The sequence below is a fragment of the Procambarus clarkii genome, chromosome 19 (genome assembly GCF_040958095.1).
Source record: "Procambarus clarkii isolate CNS0578487 chromosome 19, FALCON_Pclarkii_2.0, whole genome shotgun sequence".
NCBI classification, from domain to species: Eukaryota; Metazoa; Arthropoda; class Malacostraca; order Decapoda; family Cambaridae; genus Procambarus; species Procambarus clarkii.
The window spans coordinates 37,648,895-37,669,061 of NC_091168.1; the positions used below are offsets into that span (position 1 = coordinate 37,648,895).

General features: G+C 44.4%; 1 protein-coding gene across 1 annotated transcript in view; it reads right to left on the reverse strand.

The window, feature by feature from the left end:
* Nucleotides 1–20,167, reverse strand: part of Gycbeta100B (guanylate cyclase soluble subunit beta-1-like) — a gene marked incomplete in the record, with an annotated part of 213,209 nt that overhangs the window by 70,842 nt on the left and 122,200 nt on the right. The window contains 1 exon segment of the mRNA XM_069327485.1: nt 11,395–11,631. Within this exon segment, the coding sequence (XP_069183586.1) occupies nt 11,395–11,631 (237 nt within the window).

Here is a 20,167-nt window from a genome sequence, read left to right on the forward strand (position 1 = left end):
CAAGATGAGTACATCAGGGTGAGTACATCAGGGTGAGTACATCAAGAGGAGTACATCAGGGTGAGTACATCAAAATGAGTACATCAGGGTGAGTACATCAGGGTGAGTACATCAAGATGAGTACATCAGGGTGAGTACATCAAAATGAGTACATCAGGGTGAGTACATCAAGATGAGTACATCAAGATGAGTACATCAGGGTGAGTACATCAAGAGGAGTACATCAGGGTGAGTACATCAAAATGAGTACATCAGGGTGAGTACATCAGGGTGAGTACATCAAGATGAGTGCATCAGGGTGAGTACATCAAAATGAGTACATCAGGGTGAGTACATCAGGGTGAGTACATCGGTGTGAGTACATCGGTGTGAGTACATCAGGGTGAGTACATCAGGGTGAGTACATCAGGGTGAGTACATCAAGATGAGTACATCAGGGTGAGTACATCAAGAGGAGTACATCAGGGTGAGTACATCAGGGTGAGTACATCAGGGTGAGTACATCAAGATGAGTACATCAGGGTGAGTACATCAAGAGGAGTACATCAGGGTGAGTACATCAGGGTGAGTACATCAGGGTGAGTACATCAGGGTGAGTACATCAGGGTGAGTACATCAGGGTGAGTACATCAGGGTGAGTACATCAAGATGAGTACATCAGGGTGAGTACATCAAGATGAGTACATGTTATGACCCCACATATGTCATGTAAATAATGGTGTTAGTGTATGTGGAGGTCATAAGCTCAGTGACTTATTTTTCGTTAGCTTACTCTTGTAGAACTATTATTGCACAGAACAACAGAAGTTTAGGTTCATACACACATATATTTCAGGTATGTATATATGATGACTCCCTTGGTAAACGTCTCCAGTAAGTGTACCAACTGTATATGGAAATGACTTCCTTATGTGTTCACATATATTGACGTATATGCGTAAGTACCTTGAGGTTTTGTATAAATATTATGTATATCTGTATGGACTTGTTGTAAATATTGCCCACTTTGTTATTCTGTTATTCGTGGGACGAAGGGTGGAGTGACTTGCCATGTTGGGAACACAGTCATTCACTTACAGTCCAGGCTTACTGGTAAGTCACTACTTCCCTGAGTTCCCAGAGAGGCAGACGTCATACGTCTAGTCCTCTGGTTGTATAGCATATTATTGTACATTGGGCATTTATTTCTTAACTAGCAGTACCCGGCCACGCGTTGCTGTGGCTCAGCAACGCATGTGCGTTGCTGAGCCACAGCAATCTTCCATGTCCCCCAGTCCTCCCCACCATTCCCCCCTGACCCATCTCCTCGGCCTCCCAACCATTCCCCACTCCCCCATCCCCTCGTCCTTCCCCACCATTACCCCGTCCCTTGTCCCCTCGTCCTACCCACCATCTCTCACTTCCGTCCCCTCGTCATCCCCACTATTCCCCACTCTCTCATCCGATGCCTTCCCAAATGGTCTGATGTTCCTATCAAAAAACTGGGAACATCAGGTGATCTGATGTTCCCATCACTGAAATATAAGAAAAACAGTTAAAAAATGAAATGAAAATATGAAAAAACTAAAAAAATAAACTATACACACGAAATGAACGGAATGGTAAACAACACAGCTCAATTCCAATGCAATTCACACAAAATAATTAGATTATAATTAAAATAAATCAAAATCTATGAAAATTCAGTTTATCAATGCAATCAGAAACATTGAAATGGGATTGTAATATATTTAGTATAGCATGTGTGTTGCTCTTACATGCAACAGATGGCGCTGTTTTTCAAGGAAAACATAGTTTTACTTTTTCTTTTTTTTTGCCTCGTATGGTTGCTTCAGTAAGATTTTGCCATATGTGTTTAACAAGTTCTTCTGCTCTGTTGAATCTAAGTTGAAATCTTAATGGATTTGTTACTGTGCACTGTGTTAGATAATGTTCAGTGGTCTGTCGGGCATTTTTCCAGTGTTGACATTTCCTCTCATCTTCCGGAACCTGTAAGCCTATTTCCCATGCACATGGGTATCCAAGCCTGATGCGATGTAAGTGTATTTCCGTTGCTCTACTGCTCCCTTTCATCAAACTAAGTGGTTCGTAGTTGGTTGAATTCTTGTACCAACCTGCAGATCCTGATGTTGCAACTGCTGTGTTGCAGTCACTGTACATCTTTTGCATTGCTCTCTTTCTAATTCCTTTCTTAATCTGTGATAGACTCTGTGGTATGTAAATGTCTACATTTCTTCTCTTAGTTGCAAGTTTTGCAGCTTCGTCTACAATGTCATTTCCTATTATTCCCACATGACTCGGCACTCAGTTGATAAGTACCCGACAGCCTTGTCATTTGAGTGTTTGCATTAATGATATGACATTTGTGATCAGATGGATGTTATCACATATATGTGTTCTTGTTGCAAGGTTTCATGCGGTTCTCGAATCTGTATGTATGATAACATGTTGTCGGTGTTCAGTAAGAGCCTGTTTCAAAGCCTTTTGAATGGCTAGCATCTCTGTTTGTAAAGTCGAACACCCATTTGAGATAGTTTTACCTGTCACAGGTGTGGCATCTATACTTATACTTACGAAATGAACAGTATGGTAAACAACACAACTCAATTCCAACACAATGTCACACAAAATAATTAAATAAAAAATAAAATAAATCGAAATTTATGAAAATAAAATTTATCAATGCAATCGGAAACATTGAAATGGAATTCGTGACATATTTAGTACAGTGTGCATGTTGCTATTATGTGCAACAGATGAAACTGTTTTTCAAATACCCATGTTTTTACCTATCACAAGGGTGGCATCTATATAATAGATATATAAATAGACACACCTATTCGAATGCAACGTTGTGTCAAAATTTCAAAGTAATCGGTGAAGAACTTTCGGAGATTATAGTGTGCGTTGCTCTTACGTCCAACAGATGGCACTGTTTTTCAAAAAAGCATGTTTTTTTCCTGTCACAGGTGAGTCATGTATATAGTAAAGATATAAAAACACGCACCAATTCGAATGCAACGTTATGTGAAAATTTCAAAGCAAACGGTAAAGAGGTTTCGAAGATTTCCCTCACATGAAAAACACTTGAAAAACACAGTTTTTCGAATAATGCATGATTTTTCCCGTCACAGACATGACATCTATATAGTATATATACAAAAACCCACTCAGATGCGAATAAAATGTTGTGTAAAATTTCAAAGCAATCGGCGAAGAACTTTCGGAGATTAGCGATTCTGAACAAACGAACATTTCCATTTTTATTTATATAGATGTTGAGTTTCGGAGAGTAATGCTATGTAAATGGATCAGGCTAACCGAGTTATCAGTAGGTCAGATGGTCGGTGATTGTGGGTACTTATGGACTATAGAGTATTGTTAGAGTGTAACTGAATGTGACTGATTCCTTTGCCCACCTTGAAGTGTGACCCTTCCCAACTATTATATAGGATAGTGTACCACTGCACCGGGTTGGAGCCTGGCGTCAGCAATGCCTATGTTTAAGCCGTTACTGATATGATAGCTGATTTATTATTGATTTTTTAATGAGTTGCTAACTGATGTGTAGGTTAATTAATGTGATAGTTGACTGAGTTTGACACTAAATGGATAGCTGATTTGTTAGTTGAGTTGACAGTAAAGGGATAACTGATTTAGGTGGCTTCTCTGTTCTTCTCTGTTCGGGCTGTGGTTGTGGCAACATCTTCCCTGTGTGGCTCTGTCTCCATTCTCCTCCTCCCTTTCCCTTACCTTAAGCTATTGTAACCGCTAAGTTAATTATAACCTTGTGTAACCGTGCTACTAGCTAGGCTTGTGTGTTATGTATAGATATTGTGTAGTATAAGCCAGTGTTTTGGGCATCCCTAAGTGTTGGTGTTGTGACTAGGGTACCACGTAGGGCTTAACAACCCCAGGCTGCTTCAAGCCTTCGAGTTCTTTTCAAGTAGACTTTACCCTAGCTTGTCCAAAGTGTAAGCCTTGTATCCTGTCTATGTGGACCAAGGTAGTTAACGTAAGATTGTGTGGTAAAGTAGTTATTGTTATGATAGTAATGTATATATTAATATATACATTACTAATAAATGTATAAATAATATACATTTATTAGTAATGGGTTAATATATAAGTAATGTTAAAGGAGTATCCGTTCTTCCTGTGTAGGGGATCAGTGGTCATCTTCTAGACTGACGTATTTACTTTCAGCTACTATTTAATATTGTTTTATGTTCTTATTGGGGGACTGGGCCTATCAGATCTCCATTAATTTTGATACATCCTGATCCTAGCTGTTGGCCCTTCTCCTTAATACTCCATACGCATCATAACAGCGAGCAAATTCATAACAAGTGGTTGGCCTGACCCGGAGGAATATTTTAATTTAAAAAAATAAGATTTTTGAGTGACAAAACTAAAATTCTTGAATTCCGCAGAACAGTTGTGTGATAGCCTAGGGCCCAGATCAACTAAGGAAACATCTTGCACTGACTGGACACCCAGCTGGATCTCTTCACGATTGAGGTGAGTGTGACCTTGTGATAGGGGCTGTGCAAATTTTTGTTTTTTTTCCAATTTTTATTTTTAATTTTTATTTGGCTAGGAGCTAAAATAGGTAGTGATGGAGGCTAAATTGCAGGAAAGGGCAAAGGCACCTTCAGTGGAAGTGATCAAGAAGCTTACCAAAGCTAATTTTGTGTTGTTAGGCAAGGAATTTGGCCTTGACTTAAATGAAACCAATAAAAAGTGTGTCATAACCAATTAAATGTTACAGAATTGCATAGACTAGGGAACACTATGTCCCACAAGTACGAAGGCCCCTATATTGTGACAGAAAAGGCTGGGGACCTCACGTACAAAGTGAGGCACCATGACAAGCGTAACCAGGTGATGCTCGTACACTTGAACCGGCTGAAGAAGGTCCAGGGCCCCAGGCCCGTCGCACTAACCAATGTTTCCTTTTCCATTGAGGGAGGGGATGATTGTTCTGGGGATCCAAGTAATCCTATTCTCAATAATTCTAGTTCTGTGAATGCTGTGGAGGGATTGTCCCATTTGCAGATGGCCCAACATGAGTAGGTGCAGTCGTTGCTTGACGAATTCTCCAGTCTGTTTGGGGAGGTCCCATCCCCTGAGGTCCCCTGATGCCATCTGCCATGATGTCAAGTTGACGGACTACACCCCCATTCGCCTTCAACCCTATCGGATGAGTCCGGAAAAGAAGGCCATTGAATGGAAAGAGGTCGACTTCCTGCTCCAGCACGGCCTCATCCAGCCGAGCCAGGTTTCTTGGTGCTCGCCCTGCCTTTTGGTCCCCAAACCAGAAGGCTCTTAGCGATTATGCAACGACTATCAGCAGCTCAACAAGGTGACCATTGTGGATGCCTATTCGGTGCCCCTCCTTGAAGACTGCATCGACGAGATCAGAAACGCCACGTATGTCTCGAAATTCGACCTCTCGAGAGGTTATTATCAGATCCCGCTCACTGTGCCAAGCAACTAACTGTGTTCGTAACACCAGATGGTGTCTTTGAGTATCAAGTGTTACCGTTCGGCTTGCATAATGCCCCTGCCACGTTCCAGAGGCTAATGAACTCTCTGCTTGCTAATGTGCCAAATTGTTGGCCGTATTTAGATGACATTGTGCTTTTTGATAGTAATTGGACTGACCACATAGCTAGGTTATGCCAGTTGTTCAGTTCTGAAAAGTGAAAATCTAACCTTAAATGCAAAAAAAATTCATATTTGCCAGGGCACAGTGACATACCTCTTATGCTTTTGTCAGAACTTTTCCAGTGTCGCCACTCCTCTCACAGACTTGTTGTGGAAGGCCGTTAAATTTAAGTAGTCAACAGACTGTACAGAGGCGTTTAAAAATTTGAAATTGATCTTAGCTTCCGCCCCAGTGCTCACTAGTCCAAGGTTCGACCGACCGTTTAAAATTCATGTTGACGCATCTGACTCGGGTGCTGGTGCAGTGTTGTTGCAAACTGGGGGATGATCAAGTGGACCACCCAGTATACTATTACTCTGTGAAATTTGACAAGGCGCAACGCAATTATTCAGTGGTAGAAAAAGAAGCGTTGGCGCTAGTGTTAACATGTAAAAAATTTGAAGTATATCTAACAAATAATATAGTGGAAGTGTACACGGACCATAACCCACTGGTGTTTATACACCAAATGAAGGCGAAAAATAAACGCATTCTCAGGTGGGCATTGTACCTACAGGAGTTCAATCTTTCCATTACTCACCTACCGGGCCGGCTCAACGTGATAGCCGATGCGCTGTCTCGGTTACCTGAGTAACATTCATCTGAGCCACAGGAAGCCATATACCAACAGTCATGCTTTAGATATTTTTATTTTTTTTTGGTTCTCCTGTGACATTAAATATTCTGTGTCAAATTTATTCACTTCCCCGTTTTTTTTTTGTATGTGCTTTTTCTTTCAGAGAATTCCTTTGTGCTTTTTCATGCAGAGAAATTTTTGTTATTTATTGATTTTCGTTTATGGCATAGATTTTCCTGTTTATTCTCTGTATGCTCTTACAAAAAAATATGACTACTATTCTAGTAGCCACATTTTTTTCTCTGAAGGGGGGAGGAGTGTTACGACCCTGGGTTCCTTAGATGGAAACCAGAGGTCAATTTGAGCTCTATTGTTGATTATTAATTATTGAACTAGTCATCAGCTACGTTTAGAAATGATTAGAAAGTAATTAGTAAAGTATGTCTGAGTAAACTTGGATTCATGGCTGCTGTACAATTAGCTGAATATCCGGCCGGCAGCAATTCAGAGTACGAGGTATCAGGGCACTAGTTCATTCTTCTCTGTTTGGGCTGTGGTTGTGGCAACATCTTCCCTGTGTGGCTCTGTCTCCATTCTCCTCCTCCTTCTCCTTTTCCCTTACCTTAAGCTATTGTAACCGCTAAATTATAACCCTGTGTAACCGTGCTACTAGCTAGGCTTGTGCGTTATGTATAGATATTGTGTAGTATAAGCCAGTGTTTTGGGCATCCCTAAGTGTTGGTGTTGTGACTAGGGTACCACGTAGGGCTTAACAACCCCAGGCTGCTTCAAGCCTTCGAGTTCTTTTCAAGTAGACTTTACCCTAGCTTGTCCAAAGTGTAAGCCTTGTATCCTGTCTATGTGGACCAAGGTAGTTAACGTAAGATTGTGTGGTAAAGTAGTTATTGCTATGATAGTAATGTATATGGGAGGTTGTTAGAGGGGTTAATAAATAAGTAATATTAAAGGAGTATCCATTCTTCCTGTGTATGGGATCAGTGATCAACTTCTAGACTGACGTATTTACTTTAAGCTACTAATTTAATATTGTTTTATGTTCTTATTGGGGGCCGGGCCTATCTGATCTCCACTAATTTTGATACATCCTGATTCTAGCTGTTGGCCCTTCTCCTTAACACTCCATACCCCCCATAACAGCGAGCAAATTCATAACATACGGTGACCTAATTATATGCCCCAGTAATCTGGCGTTGTTGTAGCCAGCCTTTTTTATTCATTCCCCCTAGACTCTTGATTGAAATTGGCTAGGCTTTGGTTGGCCAGCGATGCTGGGTTCATAAGGTCATGCCAGTACATCAGGGTGAGTACATCAAGGTGAGTACAGTCACACACACACACATTAGGTAAGATAACACTCTGATGAACCAAAGAGACCCTTAATCAGGCATCTCACCGGTGTGAACCCACACTGTGCTGCAGGAATGCACTAGGAAAGCTGAGAAGATAAATAACACCTCGCAGACTCTTATTCTAGACACAGCCACCTCCCTGGTATTAACCACTTCTGGAGCTGTTAATGACCCACATTAACACAGTATAACGAGTCACATAATTAGATGTTAGCGGCAGATAAACGGGTTTCGTTCAGTTTGTCTTATGATAGCTTAATTAGGGCTTTCCTCCTCGTAATTACCTTACCTGAACTCCTCACCCACAGTTTGCAGCTATGTAACTTATTTCAGGCTCACACCTTATCAAATTGCGTGGAATTGTGCACACAGTCTGCGATACATACAATTTTGTATGTTGAGATCATGTCTCCTCGTGTCTTGTTTTTTTCCTGTTAGAATATCCATCTGATTTAGCTTTTTTTCATAGGTCATGCTTCTAGGCTGTTGATGGAAGACGTTTGGTAGTTGTGGTGGTAGTTACTGTGGTGGTAGTTACTGTGGTGGTAGTTACTATGGTGGTAGTTACTATGGTGGTAGTTACTGTGGTGGTAGTTACTGTGGAGGTAGTTACTGTGGTGGTAGTTACTGTGGTGGTAGTTACTGTGGTGGTAGTTACTGTGGTGGTAGTTACTATGGTGGTAGTTACTGTGGTGGTAGTTACTGTGGAGGTAGTTACTGTGGTGGTAGTTACTATGGTGGTAGTTACTGTGGTGGTAGTTACTGTGGTGGTAGTTACTGTGGTGGTAGTTACTATGGTGGTAGTTACTGTGGTGGTAGTTACTATGGTGGTAGTTACTGTGGTGGTAGTTACTATGGTGGTAGTTACTGTGGAGGTAGTTACCGTGGTGGTAGTTACTGTGGTGGTAGTTACTGTGGAGGTAGTTACTGTGGTGGTAGTTACTGTGGTGGTAGTTACTGTGGAGGTAGTTACTGTGGTGGTAGTTACTGTGGTGGTAGTTACTGTGGAGGTAGTTACTGTGGTGGTAGTTACTGTAGTGGTAGTTACTGTGGTGGTAGTTACTGTGGTGGTAGTTACTGTGGAGGTAGTTACTGTGGTGGTAGTTACTATGGTGGTAGTTACTGTGGAGGTAGTTACTGTGGTGGTAGTTACTGTGGTGGTAGTTACTATGGTGGTAGTTACTGTGGTGGTAGTTACTATGGTGGTAGTTACTGTGGTGGTAGTTACTATGGTGGTAGTTACTGTGGAGGTAGTTACCGTGGTGGTAGTTACTGTGGTGGTAGTTACTGTGGAGGTAGTTACTGTGGTGGTAGTTACTGTGGTGGTAGTTACTGTGGAGGTAGTTACTGTGGTGGTAGTTACTGTGGTGGTAGTTACTGTGGAGGTAGTTACTGTGGTGGTAGTTACTATGGTGGTAGTTACTGTGGTGGTAGTTACTGTGGTGGTAGTTACTGTGGTGGTAGTTACTGTGGAGGTAGTTACTGTGGTGGTAGTTACTATGGTGGTAGTTACTGTGGTGGTAGTTACTGTGGAGGTAGTTACTGTGGTGGTAGTTACTGTGGTGGTAGTTACTGTGGTGGTAGTTACTGTGGTGGTAGTTACTGTGGTGGTAGTTACTGTGGTGGTAGTTACTATGGTGGTAGTTACTGTGGTGGTAGTTACTATGGTGGTAGTTACTGTGGTGGTAGTTACTATGGTGGTAGTTACTGTGATGGTAGTTACTGTGGTGGTAGTTACTGTGGAGGTAGTTACTGTGGTGGTAGTTACTGTGGAGGTAGTTACTGTGGTGGTAGTTACTGTGGTGGTAGTTACTGTGGAGGTAGTTACTGTGGTGGTAGTTACAGTGGTGGTAGTTACTGTGGTGGTAGTTACTATGGTGGTAGTTACTGTGGTGGTAGTTACTATGGTGGTAGTTACTGTGGTGGTAGTTACTGTGGTGGTAGTTACTGTGGTGGTAGTTACTGTGGAGGTAGTTACTGTGGAGGTAGTTACTGTGGAGGTAGTTACTGTGGTGGTAGTTACTGTGGTGGTAGTTACTGTGGAGGTAGTTACTGTAGAGGTAGTTACTGTGGAGGTAGTTACTGTAGAGGTAGTTACTGTGGTGGTAGTTACTGTGGTGGTAGTTACTGTGGAGGTAGTTACTGTGGAGGTAGTTACTGTGGTGGTAGTTACTGTGGAGGTAGTTACTGTGGAGGTAGTTACTGTGGAGGTAGTTACTGTGGTGGTAGTTACTGTGGTGGTAGTTACTGTGGAGGTCGTTACTGTGGTGGTTGTTACTGTAGAGGTAGTTACTGTAGAGGTACTTACTGTGGAGGTAGTTACTGTAGAGGTAGTTACTGTGGAGGTAGTTACTGTGGAGGTAGCTACTGTGGTGGTAGTTACTGTGGAGGTAGTTACTGTGGAGGTAGTTACTGTGGAGGTAGTTACTGTGGAGGTAGTTACTGTGGAGGTAGTTACTGTGGTGGTAGTTACTGTGGTGGTAGTTACTGTGGAGGTCGTTACTGTGGTGGTTGTTACTGTAGAGGTAGTTACTGTAGAGGTACTTACTGTGGAGGTAGTTACTGTAGAGGTAGTTACTGTGGAGGTAGTTACTGTGGAGGTAGCTACTGTGGAGGTAGTTACTGTGGAGGTAGCTACTGTGGTGGTAGTTACTGTGGAGGTAGTTACTGTGGTGGTAGTTACTGTGGAGGTAGTTACTGTGGTGGTAGTTACTGTGGAGGTAGTTACTATGGAGGTAGTTACTGTGGAGGTAGTTACTGTGGTGGTAGTTACTGTGGAGGTAGTTACTGTGGAGGTAGTTACTGTGGTGGTAGTTACTGTGGAGGTAGTTACTATGGTGGTAGTTACTGTGGAGGTAGTCACTGTGGAGGTAGTTACTATGGTGGTAGTTACTGTGGAGGTAGTTACTGTGGAGGTAGTTACTGTAGAGGTAGTTACTGTGGAGGTAGTTACTGTAGAGGTAGTTACTGTGGAGGTAGTTACTGTAGAGGTAGTTACTGTGGAGGTAGTTACTGTAGAGGTAGTTACTGTGGAGGTAGTTACTGTAGAGGTAGTTACTGTGGAGGTAGTTACTGTAGAGGTAGTTACTGTGGAGGTAGTTACTGTGGAGGTAGTTACTGTAGAGGTAGTTACTGTGGAGGTAGTTACTGTGGAGGTAGTTACTCTGGTAGTAGTTACTGTGAAGGTAGTTACTATGGAGGTAGTTACTGTGGAGATAGTTACTCTGGTGGTAGTTACTGTGGAGGTAGTTACTGTGGAGGTAGTTACTGTAGAGGTAGTTACTGTGGAGGTAGTTACTGTGGTGGTAGTTACTATGGTGGTAGTTACTGTGGTGGTAGTTACTGTAGAGGTAGTTACCGTGGAGGTAGTTACTGTGGAGATAGTTACTCTGGTGGTAGTTACTATGAAGGTAGTTACTGTGGTGGTAGTTACTGTAGAGGTAGTTACCGTGGAGGTAGTTACTGTGGAGATAGTTACTCTGGTGGTAGTTACTATGAAGGTAGTTACTGTGGAGGTAGTTAAAGCTGTGTGGCAGAGACACTCACGGCGACTTAGAGAACTCATCGACACTACCAGCAAGCACGTCCATCCCCCCCCTCCCCCCACCCTTCGCCTGGTCAGTTCAACAACTTCGTTTTCAAACGGGGGTTCGATCCCCCGTCCAAGCAACTGAGAAACCCCCCTTCCCTCCTGTCCCCTTTACTCTGTCCTTCTCCCCCAGCGGTAATTCTGTCCTACATCACCGTCAAGACCTCTGTCAGAGGCTCAGCGCTGTCTACCTCACAAGACGGCATAAGAGAACACAGAGTCCCACCTACCACTTCGAAGAGCTGGTCGAGGACGACCTCGGGAGAGGAGACGGTAGGGAGGACCCGGGTGATGGAGACTCCTGACTGGTGGATGTGTAGGTCACGGTCAAACATCAGGTGGAAGGGACACACCTGACAGAACGTCCGGGGACTGATCTTGGGCTCTGAGGGAGGAGACAGCGGCGGCCATTGTAGCTGAGAGTCACACAAGGATATCAGACGAGCATGATATATGATAACATATTGAAGCGCTTCAGTGGGATCGAACCTACGTTTCTTACCTCCTAGGACACACGCACTACTTAAGGACGAATAAATGAATAGGTGAATACAGGCTTAGACGCATATATGTACGGAGGAATGGAAGAATTGATTGATAAATACAGGAATAAATGAAGGGTTGAGAAGGTAAACGAAAGGAAGTACAAAGAACACGAACTCGTTTAAATCCCCTAAAATATGAAGTCCAAATATAAAACATAATGTTTGACACCAAGACTATAGCCTCATATAAACTGACCAGAGGCCAGAAAGGTGCATATTGCCCGAGACTCTGATTCTCAGACCATTCACACAAACTTCTGCCCGAAACGCTGCGCGTACTAGTGGCTTTACAAGATTGTAATTACTATCCTATGTATCCTCACAATCCCAATGTACCTTCTTGTATATATATATATATATATATAAATAAAAAAATAAATAAATGTAAGTGAGTACGTGTAGGTGAGTACTTGTAGGTGAATACATGTAGGTGAGTACTTGTAGGTGAGTACTTGTAGGTGAGTACGTGTAGGTGAGTACGTGTAGGTGAGTACGTGTAGGTGAGTACTATTATATACTGTGGGTTGGTTGGTGTTGTCGTCGTCGATCCTTCTCTATGGACAACCCAACCCACAACTCGGCAGAGTGCTTATACTAGGAGATCACCCTTGGCGCTTCCGGCTCTTGGAGAGGGGCTCAACGTCACACGTTTAGGGGATGCGACTCCAACACTTAGCCTCGTTGTCACGTGCACACACCCACTCGAGCCGCTGTGACTCCCCACTCTCTCCTTATGAGATATGATCTCCTCAATCCCCTATGACTTACTAGTATTACCTCTTACCCTGTCCACAGCAGTGGTTCTTGGTTCTTTCTCTCTTTCTCTCTCCTTCTTTACTACCTCCTGGGAAGCCTCACTAGGACAAGGGCAAACACCAGCAAATTGTGACACATTTACTGGACAAAGCACATACACACATATAATAATAATGAATCCTATACTCTATAATATTACAATTAGGTTGCACTCCAACACCATCAGAACTCTATTATCAGCTTATCAAGTGGTATCCTATCTCCTGGTTCACCACCTGATACTATCAACCTCCTCAAATTGACCAAGCCTACGTACACTGTTGCACCATCAGCAAGATAACATATATATATAGAAAATCAGCATTTGAATGCAATAACATATACCAGTATAAATGTTCATTGATACTTCGGTATAAAAAAACTCCTTGACATAAGAATGCCAACAGTCACTCACCTCTCACTGCGTCTTGCACGCTAATGACAACCAAACACTATCAACTCCCTATAAGTAATCCACCAGAACTTCCCCTTCCACCTCTGGAAGTTCACTACCCTAATATCCTTAGGTTCTTCCGGGCTTCACTACCAGGATCCCCTGCAGCTCCTCCAGGCTGCTATCATGAAGTTTCCTTGTGCAACTACGGTGCTTCACCCTTCTGTTAGGTTCTTCCACAGCTCTCTTGGCTGCTACACCACCTCTACAGAAGCACGTGACACTCCTCTTCACTGCTGCTTCTCCTCACAGCTCGAGGTCCTCTGCTCCACTACCTTGGAGTCTCATCAGCTACTTCATCTGCTGGCTTCGAAGTTCTCAGCAACTTCTTCCTCAAAAGACAAACCTGCAACCCATCGACGTTCCAATAAAATGTTCCCCTTTAACACATAAACAAAAATAACCACACAATATGCTTGCCTCAAACCTCTATCTGTCCTCTACATACAGTGAGAGTGGACTCCCCCGTTTTGGGCGGGTCCATACTCCACCTCGCCTGGCGGCGGTCCTCACTCGCTGGGAGGGTCTTCCTCGTCAGGAGCCAGGCTCCCTCAGTCGTCCGCCAGCGCTCAGAGGGGGCGGACGTCGCTCCGTGTTCCTCCCTCTCCACTCTCTTATTTCAGGCTTTCTGCCTTATTAAAACATGTCTAACTTATAAATAAACATTGCTACTGTCGCTGGGCACACGACCAACTACAAACAATCACTATGAACTGGCGTATATTGTGCTTACCACAGATTAACTGATCGAGGGCGCTTTCCCTCTGACGGCGTCTGGTCAGGGCGCTCCACACGGCCCACAATAATGCCTCCGGGCGGCTTAATATTCACTAATTATCGTCCACGACTTGAGACCACACGTCCCCAGCTCGATTCCACAGCTGGCACGTCTGCACACTTCTCTTCTCTTAGAGATATATCACTAGGGGTTCCCTTCTGACGGGAGCTCAACGGAGCGCGGCTTCCCCCTGCGATGTCTGGCACTCAAGTGAGGTCAAGGTCCTCCAGAAGCGAGCCTCACGCCTCCAGCAAAATGTCCACATCTCCTAGCCAGTCATTTATCTATTTTCTTCTGCATTCCCCATAATCTCAAACTGTTACACATATCCAACCAACTATTTTACATATGCGTTATCACCTCAATACTTGCTAGACCTTCTAGTTAGGTCAGGCTTGCTGAATAACTCTCAAGAAGGGAGACTCGTTTCTCCTGCAGGCTGAGATCATAACACTCCCCTCCCCTTATTTTTGAGAGTTATTCCAGTGGCAAAGCTCGGGATAATACATCCGCCACCACACTGTCTCGTTCTTCAACCAATATACTCTCTTAGGAGTCTACAATTAATTCGTTGCACCTTGCAACATCTGGCTCACAACTCTCCAGAAACACGATCTTCTCATAAACGATTTGACTTCTCTGGCACCTCTTGGCTAGGCTGTCCTCCTTGGACGCCTGCACTCCATCGGTCCACTCTACTTATTGTCTCCACCCTCCGTTTCCTCGTCTTCTTCTCTTCACATCCAGAGTCAGACATCTACTGTCTGTACCTCCTCTGTCGTCTTCATACTTCCATCTACTGCCATTATACTTCCGCCTCCTGTCATCATACTTCACTCCCTCGTCTTCACCGACGCTCCTCCTTTTCGTCTCCTCATTTATCCAAGACCTCATCCTGTTTGACTTCCTTCGCATCTTCGGATTTCTTCTATTCCTCCATGCTTGTATCATCTTCCTCTTCCCACACTTTTCACTTCTATACCACTCCATTTCTTCTCCTTCAACTCTTCTTCGTTCCCTAAAAGTTTCTTCGGGCACCATACTACAACCAACAGCACTCGACTGTGCATGTCGCTCTACCTCTCCTAGAGTGCTCGTAAGCATCTCTCCACACATACTGTCTCTTCCCCTTTCATTTTCTCGGCTATTACTCTTCTTCGCTATCTTTTCTTCACGTTTTCTGTGAAACATGTCAACTCTTGACATCTCAAACAACTTAACTGCACTATCCCTATGCCTCTGTGCTCGTGGACAACGTGACGCTCTACTCCCGTCCTCAGTATGTCCACATCTTCCCTCATTCCTACTCAGCACAGTTGCATTCACCTTCCGACCCTTAATTTCAGCAGTCTGGGCTCTCTTCAGGTCAACTCTCTCCACAGTATTCTTCTTCGGCTGGGCCATCTTCACTTTTGACCTCACCGAGACTTCATTTTTCTGGGCTGGACCTTCATCAAACAGCCATGCTATATCTACATCAATATCTTCTACCGGTTTAATTGACACTGTCTCATCTCCTCCAGCGTCTTCCTTGTCGGCCACCTCTGCCTTCATCACTACCGAGACAGGGTTTTCAATGGCTTGGCGGTCTCCTGACTCATCTCCTCGGATGTCAGTCAGGTTCACACTCTCAGGTGTCCCACCCGTGCTGTGGCCTTCTGGGCACTCCTCTGGCACAGTCTCCGCTACGACTCTCGGCAACACCTTTGTCCCGCACAAGTCATTCCCCAGGATCACTTGGACTCCTGGAACAGGTATGTCGGGGCACACTCCCAACATCACCTCCGCCGACACATATTCCGACCTTAGCTGGACAGTACATACGGGCATGTCACTCTCAGACAATAACCCATATACTTTCACCTTCCCACTGCCAGCTAACCGTCGACCATCCCCAATCAGGCTTCTCGCAATCAAGCTCTGATTAGCTCCGGTATCTCTTAAGATACCAACTTCTACCTCAGGTTGGCCTCCTACACTGATCCAACCTTTGCTCATGAATGGCCTATACCTCTCGTTCACTAAGTTCACCTTCTGTGGTTTGTCTCGGAACACATTAGTATATTTACTTCGGGGGTCACACATGGCCAGGGTCACAACTCTCTTGCCCTGCCGACAATCTCGCATCACGTGACCCAATCCGTTACAATTGTAACATCTCATCTGGGAAAAGTCTCTTCTATATGTACCAGAGTAGCTCTGACTCTGCCCACTCACATGAGAGTTCCTCGGGCCAGACGTACTACTCGTACTCTGTGGAGCTTTACTGGACTCTTGATTTCCCGGATAACGATTAGTTTCTCGTTTTGCTCCTCCATCTTCACTTTCAGACGAAGTGCGCGACCTACTCTTCTGAGTTTTAGGGTACTTACTTTTATCTGCCCATTTATCAAAATTTTTCTCATCCCAGACTCTTCTGGGCCTCTCGTAATTTCTTCCTCCCCAGACTCCATTGGATCTGCCATTGCTGCGTCTCACCTCGCTTCTCACTCTGTTCTCCCTCAAGCTCTTGTATGCTTCAGTAATCATATCCGCCCTATCTGCGGCATCTTTCACCTCCTTTATCCCTGCTTCTTGGATCTTGAACTTTGTTTCGGGATGCATCATCTCCAAGAACTTCTCCATGACCATCAGTTGCTTCAGGTCAGCGTAAGATCCAACTCCAGCAGCCTCAATCCACTTCTGGAATCGTCTTTCCAGATCTCTTGCTGTCTCAGCAAACGTACACGCTCCAACTTTGATCATTTCTCTGAAGCGCTTCCTATAAGCCTCTGAGGTTAACTGAAACGAGCGCAATATGCTGCTCTTTACTGTGGCGTAATCCTGGCACTCTTCCAGTGACAATTGGGTGTATGCCTCCCTGGCTGCACCGGTCAATCTTAACTGGACCAGCTGGGCCCATTCCTCCTGTGGCCACTCCTTGATACTGGCTACTTTCTCAAAATGCTCGAAGAAGCTCTCTGCCTCTTCGGGCACAAACAAGGGAATGTCCTTCTCCCTAACCCTAACATCTGGTGGGTGTGATACCTGGGTGGTGCTCTCTGGCAACCCATGTTCAATCCTTTGTTCAGCCAAGGTTCTATTCGCTTCTATCTGCATTTGTTTTGTTCTCTCTTTTTCTTTTTCCACCTCTAGCCTTGCTTTCTCTTTTTCTTTCTCCTGTTCCAACTCCAGTTCTCTTACTCTGGTTTTCTCTTTTTCTACTTCCAGTCTGGTTTTCTCTTTTTCTACTTCCAGCCTGGTTTTCTCTTTTTCCTTCTCGGCTTCATTTTTCATCTGGAGTTCTAATTTCATCTTTTCCAGCTGGAACTGTCTCTCCTCACGCTGTTGTTGGATCTGGAGCTCTAACTGGAATCTCTCCAAGCTCCTATTTCGGCTACTCCTACTACTGCGGCTACTCTTGCTGCTCCTACTCGATCCCTGGGATCTCACTTCATCCTGCCCATCATCCTCCTTTCCACTTTCAGCTCCTTTTTGGGCTCCTTGCTCTGCCGCTTCACTTCTGGCTCTCAACTGCCTCAGGATCTCATCCTTCATCCCAGCTACTTTAGATGCTTTCAACCTAATGCCACATTTTTCTGCTATTTGTTTCAATTGATCCCTCGTGCAACCTTCTAAATCCTCAGGCTTGCCTGACTCCACAAATGCTTGCACCTTATCCATCTTGTCCTGTGAGTCTTCCCAAGAGAGAGAGTATACACCTGCGGTCACACAGTTTATCTATTTCAGCAAGGGTGTACAAATCCACTCTTGGACAGGGTGTGGGTGTGTCAGTTCACTCTCCCGGACACAAGCCCCCAATTTATTATAGACTGTGGGTTGGTTGGTGTTGTCGTCGTCGATCCTTCTCTATGGACAACCCAACCCACAACTCGGCAGAGTGCTTATACTAGGAGATCACCCTTGGCGCTTCTGGCTCTTGGAGAGGGGCTCAACGTCACACGTTTAGGGGATGCGACTCCAACACTTAGCCTCGTTGTCACGTGCACACACCCACTCGAGCCGCTGTGACTCCCCACTCTCTCCTTATGAGATATGATCTCCTCAATCCCCTATGACTTACTAGTATTACCTCTTACCCTGTCCACAGCAGTGGTTCTTGGTTCTTTCTCTCTTTCTCTCTCCTTCTTTACTACCTCCTGGGAAGCCTCACTAGGACAAGGGCAAACACCAGCAAATTGTGACACATTTACTGGACAAAGCACATACACACATATAATAATAATGAATCCTATACTCTATAATATTACAATTAGGTTGCACTCCAACACCATCAGAACTCTATTATCAGCTTATCAAGTGGTATCCTATCTCCTGGTTCACCACCTGATACTATCAACCTCCTCAAATTGACCAAGCCTACGTACACTGTTGCACCATCAGCAAGATAACATATATATATAGAAAATCAGCATTTGAATGCAATAACATATACCAGTATAAATGTTCATTGATACTTCGGTATAAAAAAACTCCTTGACATAAGAATGCCAACAGTCACTCACCTCTCACTGCGTCTTGCACGCTAATGACAACCAAACACTATCAACTCCCTATAAGTAATCCACCAGAACTTCCCCTTCCACCTCTGGAAGTTCACTACCCTAATATCCTTAGGTTCTTCCGGGCTTCACTACCAGGATCCCCTGCAGCTCCTCCAGGCTGCTATCATGAAGTTTCCTTGTGCAACTACGGTGCTTCACCCTTCTGTTAGGTTCTTCCACAGCTCTCTTGGCTGCTACACCACCTCTACAGAAGCACGTGACACTCCTCTTCACTGCTGCTTCTCCTCACAGCTCGAGGTCCTCTGCTCCACTACCTTGGAGTCTCATCAGCTACTTCATCTGCTGGCTTCGAAGTTCTCAGCAACTTCTTCCTCAAAAGACAAACCTGCAACCCATCGACGTTCCAATAAAATGTTCCCCTTTAACACATAAACAAAAATAACCACACAATATGCTTGCCTCAAACCTCTATCTGTCCTCTACATACAGTGAGAGTGGACTCCCCCGTTTTGGGCGGGTCCATACTCCACCTCGCCTGGCGGCGGTCCTCACTCGCTGGGAGGGTCTTCCTCGTCAGGAGCCAGGCTCCCTCAGTCGTCCGCCAGCGCTCAGAGGGGGCGGACGTCGCTCCGTGTTCCTCCCTCTCCACTCTCTTATTTCAGGCTTTCTGCCTTATTAAAACATGTCTAACTTATAAATAAACATTGCTACTGTCGCTGGGCACACGACCAACTACAAACAATCACTATGAACTGGCGTATATTGTGCTTACCACAGATTAACTGATCGAGGGCGCTTTCCCTCTGACGGCGTCTGGTCAGGGCGCTCCACACAGCCCACAATAATGCCTCCGGGCGGCTTAATATTCACTAATTATCGTCCACGACTTGAGACCACACGTCCCCAGCTCGATTCCACAGCTGGCACGTCTGCACACTTCTCTTCTCTTAGAGATATATCACTAGGGGTTCCCTTCTGACGGGAGCTCAACGGAGCGCGGCTTCCCCCTGCGATGTCTGGCACTCAAGTGAGGTCAAGGTCCTCCAGAAGCGAGCCTCACGCCTCCAGCAAAATGTCCACATCTCCTAGCCAGTCATTTATCTATTTTCTTCTGCATTGCCCATAATCTCAAACTGTTACACATATCCAACCAACTATTTTACATATGCGTTATCACCTCAATACTTGCTAGACCTTCTAGTTAGGTCAGGCTTGCTGAATAACTCTCAAGAAGGGAGACTCGTTTCTCCTGCAGGCTGAGATCATAACAGTACGTGTAGGTGAGTACTTGTAGGTGAGTACTTGTAGGTGAATACATGTAGGTGAGTACTTGTAGGTGAATACATGTAGGTGAGTACTTGTAGGTGAGTACTTGTAGGTGAGTACGTGTAGGTGAGTACGTGTAGGTAAGTACTTGTAGGTGAGTACTTGTAGGTGAGTACTTGTAGGTAAGTACTTGTAGGTGAGTACTTGTAGGTAAGTACTTGTAGATGCGTACGTGTAGGTAAGTACTTGTAGGTGAGTACGTGTAGGTGAGTACTTGTAGGTAAGTACTTGTAGGTGAGTACGTGTAGGTGAGTACGTGTAGGTGAGTACTTGTAGGTGAGTAAACACGTTATTCAGGACCTGCAATTTACAATGGATAAAAATATAGCCGAAATAAAACTTCAAAAAGGCCGTTTTCCAATAGCGGGGAACACACACATTTGTTGGAGGCAGACGGACCGCAAGAAAGAAACACCCGAGTCCCATTTACTTGCACTAAGAAAACTCCAAAAAAACAATGGGTACAACAGGGGCAAAAAAATACGAATTCAAATAAAACCAACTGGGAAAAGGATTTT